We start from the raw sequence: 5,000 nt of genomic DNA, 5'->3' as shown, positions 1-5,000 counted from the left end.
TAAACATAATAGAAGTGACGTATACGCAAGCAGTTATTAATGTAACATAAGAATAAGCATGATAAAATGAAAGCGATTCCTTTTTCTTATGCTTATTAAGCTACTCCCGGTTTACACAGCTTAGGCGTATGCCAATTGAATTTTAAAACGTTTATAATTTTGCAGAAAAAACCTTCCACCTGAGGATTAGCTTTATTCTGGGCGATTTCTGCAGTCCTTTCTTTGTCGCCGAGTTAAGAAAGGCTCTGCTGGCAGGCTGGGTGCACTTTCGTTTTACAACAAACTTTTGTTAGCAAGCCTGATAATTGCTCTTTCTTCCTTTTTAGTTTGAATTTGGTTGGGATGAGCGACTTGGTATCCAATGTGTCCACCAATCCTTCTACCGTCAAAGCAGTGAATGATCTGTTCGCAAACGAAACAAATTCCAGTATTCTCTTTCTCCACGTGGTCGCTTCCTCTTTGCTGGTGTAGTCGATGAAGGTCTTGTGACGAAGACTCTTTGGTATGTCCTGCGCTGTTACGTCATCAATCTTCACCACGATCAAGGACCCGTTTTCGCCGTTCCGCGCAGCTCTAAAAAGGGCCATGTCCATCTCATCTTTGCAGAAACCGCTGGATAGATAGTTTTTTGACATGACAAAAATCACTTTGCGACTGCTGTACACACTATCCGCCATGTTATCGAAAAACGCTTTGCCGGGAATGAAGTCGCGGGAGTGAATGATGTACTCGATATTGCTTCCATCGAAAAGAGGTTGCAAATTGTCTTTCACCCAGTCGTAGTCTTTAGAGCTGTAGGATACGAATACATCGTGGGTGAACTGACAATCAGGTCCTTCTTGAGCATCTGTGAAAATAACACACATTCACTTTCACTTTATTAACAAAGAAATAACTATTGTAAAAACATGTACAAACACCATGGTAGCCAACAGTTAGCATGGCTATTCTAGGCAGGCCACTTACACGACGACAATATGACTGGCTCTCACAACAAAGTAAGCTTAAAGACACTTAGAAATTGACAAGAGTTACACAAATAAGAATTACACAAACAAACGCCTCGTACATAAGAGAGAAAAAATGATTTGAGATATTGTAGGTAACTGTTAAAGAAAAGCCATATACGTTGAAAGGTCAATGAAGCGCATATCAACATTCATCTCCACAAGTTCAAGAAACGTTAGAAGCAATTCGTTCAATTTTTGTTTAAAGTGTGTTTTCCTCAACCTCGTTCCCAGGCCTTCTCTTCCCTGCCTCTTTTGTCTCCCCAACGACAAGGGAGGCAGAGAATAGAGACACTGGGAACGAGGTTGTGTTTTCCAAAGCTGGCGAGGTTCAGAGGGGATATCTGATACCAATCCATATTTTCGTACCATTTCTATAGAAGGGAAATAACCGTTAGTTTGTTCTCGACATTTGAACGTGGAAGTTTCCAGTTATTGGGATTCTATTTCGCAATTGTACTAAACGAAGTGTTATAGAGTGTTTTCACTAACGTGATTCGTACCCTTGTTTTTCCACCTAAGCAAAAGAAAACGTTTGCACAGTAGTCCATGAGTAGGAGCTTGTCTCTCCCATACAAGCCCTATGAGTCAACCTTTGCTCGTATCTTTCTATTTTTAGAACGCCACGAGCTCTCCGGCACTGCATGCACTGTTTAAAATGGCCAATCAGAATAAAGTCTTTGTCTAACGAAGACAAAACTAGCAAAAGCAATGTATGAAAACTGTGCAAATTGATGTAAATGGATGTAAATGTGAGTCTCCTGCCGAAGGGTTAGTTCTAAAAATGGAAAGATACGTGCAAAGATTGACTCAAGGACGTAGTGCACATGAAGGCTCCTACACATGTGTTCCTGGTTTGCATAATAATAGAGCTCAATTCCCTGAGGATTAGTTGGGGACACCAACATGGCCGACGTTCCTTTGTTTAGGGAGACCAATATGGCCACCGTTTCTTTGTTTAGGGACACCAACATGGCCTCCGTGACATCACGTGAAAACACTCTATATATTGAACCTGGTGAATGAAATAAAGGCATCGATCATGACTCGGGGATACTCGGAAAAAATCCGATTGCTTCTTTAGAAGAGTCGAACCTAAAGCCTTGTTCACATTAGGTCTCGATTGTGATCGAATTATAATCGAATTAAATATGAAGTGGGTTCACATCAACTAATTACAGTCTCTGATTATAATTTGATTATAATTACTTCAAACAACCTCAACGGGGTTGTTTGAAGTAATTACTTTGCGTAATTGAACAGAATGGCGAACACGTGGTGGTATGAGCCGACGAAACTTCAATCGCTTTATGGAGCGAAGATTTAGATTTGTCATCTGTTCTCAGAAGCTATCCTTGGTTCTCTCCTCACTCAAGCATGGTGATGATGATCGTGGCAGCCACGCGATAAGGTGCCATTTTGTCTCACTCTGCGATGTTACCCTCCCGATTGTATTTCAATTTTCGCAGACGTGAACAGAACCACAATTGAATAAAATTGAATGGAGTATGATAGCCTGAATTACACTTCCGTTGAGCATAATCAACATTGAGTGTGAACACGGCTTAAGACTACTAGTTCGGATAATAATTGTCATATACAGGACATATAACATCTTTCAGTTCGATGGCAAAAATGCTTGTTTGTCACATTTGTCACTTGAAATAAGTAAACATAATTGCTAATCACACATGGGACAGGGTGCTGAGGCGCCTTCCTAGTCGCCCGTCACGTGATTTGTCAGTAGAACCTAGTGAATGGCCTGGCTCCCACGAGTCTCCGATAGCTCAGTGCTCGAGCATCCGAACTAGTTAGTAATTGGAAGATCGTAGGTTCAACTCCGGCAAAGGAGGTCTCGAGTTTTTCGGGTATCCTCGAGTCTCTTCATCGAAAAATAAATCTCTTCATGGATTCTATCTGTTGCAAAGTATGATTTAAAAAAAGAAAAACAAAATGGCATCTTTCAGAGTTTAAAACATCATAAGTCCTCTTAATACCACTTGTGAGAATCATTTGGGTGACAGTTCCTTTCACGTGATTTTTGAAATAAGATTGATGTCCAGTCGAGTGTCGACAACCATTTTTTTCTTTCGAACGAGTCGAGTATCATGTTGTATCGAGATTACCGAGGAAATGAAAGCAGTTGTGTTCGTTGAATACGTATTGCGTCGATTGCTTTCTTTTTTACCCTTTTGTTTTGTTTATTATACCACTCTATCTCCTTCACCTTTCTCGAGGTGAGCATCCCTCGAAAAGGTCAGACAAGGCGCTCATAACCAGAAGCCTACAACTCCAATTCTTGGGTTTCACTCACGTGATCAACAGCCATGTTTTTCAACCAAAAGAATAGAAAGAGTTTGCATAACAGTTGAGTTCAATTCCCGGAGGATCGGGACTTCAACATGGCCGCCGCTTCATTGTTTGGGGACTCCAATATGGCGGCCGTGACGTCATGTGAACACCAAGAATACTAGTAGCTCTATGTAACGGCATTTGATCAAGCTATTTTCAGACGAGTTATTAAATAGGATTTGGCTTGCACGAGTGAAGAGTGCCGTTCTACAAATACAATGAAGTTGTAGGATCGTAGTCATGGGATGCTGGTTTGACTTAGATCGCAGTTTGCAAGAAAATTCTGCAAAAGTTTTGGGGTTTAAACCCCGCGGCAAATTTTTTTGCTTCACGGTTTGAACAGGTATTCACATGATTTCGAGCACGATTTGGGATACATAATCTTGAGAGTAAATTCTCCTATGGCTAACGAGCGTTGCACGAGCCCGAAGGGCTCACGAGATAAATCATGAGATAACTCTTATCGTGTTTATTTCGAGTCATGACTCACTAGCCCCGCCTACATTAACGTTATTCACTGAAAATGACAACCACGATTGACATCGACACGCTAGCACTTATGGAAACTTACAAACCACTTCCCCTCCCCCCCCCCCCCAAAAAAAATCTCACAAACTCTGAATTAAAAGGTTGTTACTTTCCCCTAACCTGGACGCCATTTTCTTTCATTGCGCTTTCGAGACGTTCCTGTCAATTAATTTAATTTCAACTTTCTGCTCCGTTTGGGATTAATTGACGAGTTCTTGGCCAATGAGCATGCTGAAGATTTTGCATGGTTAATTTTAACTTTTGAATCGGTTTCTTATTCCGATTTACTTACATTTCTGAGCAAAGAAAGCCATTTTACGCTTCCGCCTTCTGTGCCGCCAAACAAGGTAGCAAAAGAATGCGACCATTAAAGCCAAAATGAAAGAGACCACTGTGACAACTATTAGAATCCCATGTTTCTTCCCTGTGGATGCGATGTGTTTCTTCCCTGTGGATGCAATAAAACACACAAAACGTCAACTGGGCAAAAGACACAAGCCACCTGAGTTCCTTGACGCTTGACGCTTTTCAAGAGTTTGTCATTGTTTGTTGTTGTGTGCATTTCTGGTAATATCTCTAAAGTGCCCCTGTGATCAGAAAATCAATTCTTATTTTTCTTTGGATTGCAAAGCTATTTTAACTAAGTGGTAAGCCACCAAAGTTTTAATAAGCTGCATTCACACTCTAAATTTGAAGCTACTGAGCCTTTGACGTCACTTTTTCCTAGATCCAAACCTCTTAGGTCCAATGCGTGAGTAATGGCGGACCGTGAAATCCAAAACTTACAATCAAAGCAAACTGCCTTTGGATAGAAATCAAAACACAACATTTTGCCAGTGAGGTGTTAAGCAAATACACTTTCAAAATCTGAAGAAAAAAAGGAAGTGATTTTTTTTATCACTAGGACATTTTAAGCTTTTATAAAGTGTTGCAATAAGTGGTTTTAAATGGTGCACAATCTGTCCCCATAAGTTCTATTACCCACTTCAGCATAAAAACAAAATCACATCTTCATGAAACTGGTTAAATACAATCCCTGAATAATTTTGGTAACTATAATTTTCACAAGATGAAACATACCACAGAAACATTTAACTCAAAGGCTTCAGGCGT

General features: G+C 40.4%; 1 protein-coding gene across 1 annotated transcript in view; it reads right to left on the bottom strand.

Annotated features, from left to right (window-relative positions):
• The window catches only part of LOC137972729 (uncharacterized), a 50,456-nt gene that overhangs the window by 1,508 nt on the left and 43,948 nt on the right, over positions 1-5,000 (bottom strand). Inside the window, exons 9-10 of the mRNA XM_068819449.1 lie at positions 4,180-4,335; positions 1-847 (exon numbers count right to left, since the gene is read on the bottom strand). The exon at positions 1-847 is cut by the window's left edge and continues 1,508 nt beyond it. Of these exons, the coding sequence (XP_068675550.1) occupies positions 234-847; positions 4,180-4,335 (770 nt within the window). The 3' untranslated portion in view covers positions 1-233. The remainder of the gene's footprint in view (positions 848-4,179; positions 4,336-5,000) is intronic.

The sequence above is a fragment of the Montipora foliosa genome, chromosome 10 (assembly GCF_036669935.1).
Source record: "Montipora foliosa isolate CH-2021 chromosome 10, ASM3666993v2, whole genome shotgun sequence".
Lineage (NCBI taxonomy): Eukaryota > Metazoa > Cnidaria > Anthozoa > Scleractinia > Acroporidae > Montipora > Montipora foliosa.
This window is presented reverse-complemented; position numbering and strand designations above follow the sequence as displayed.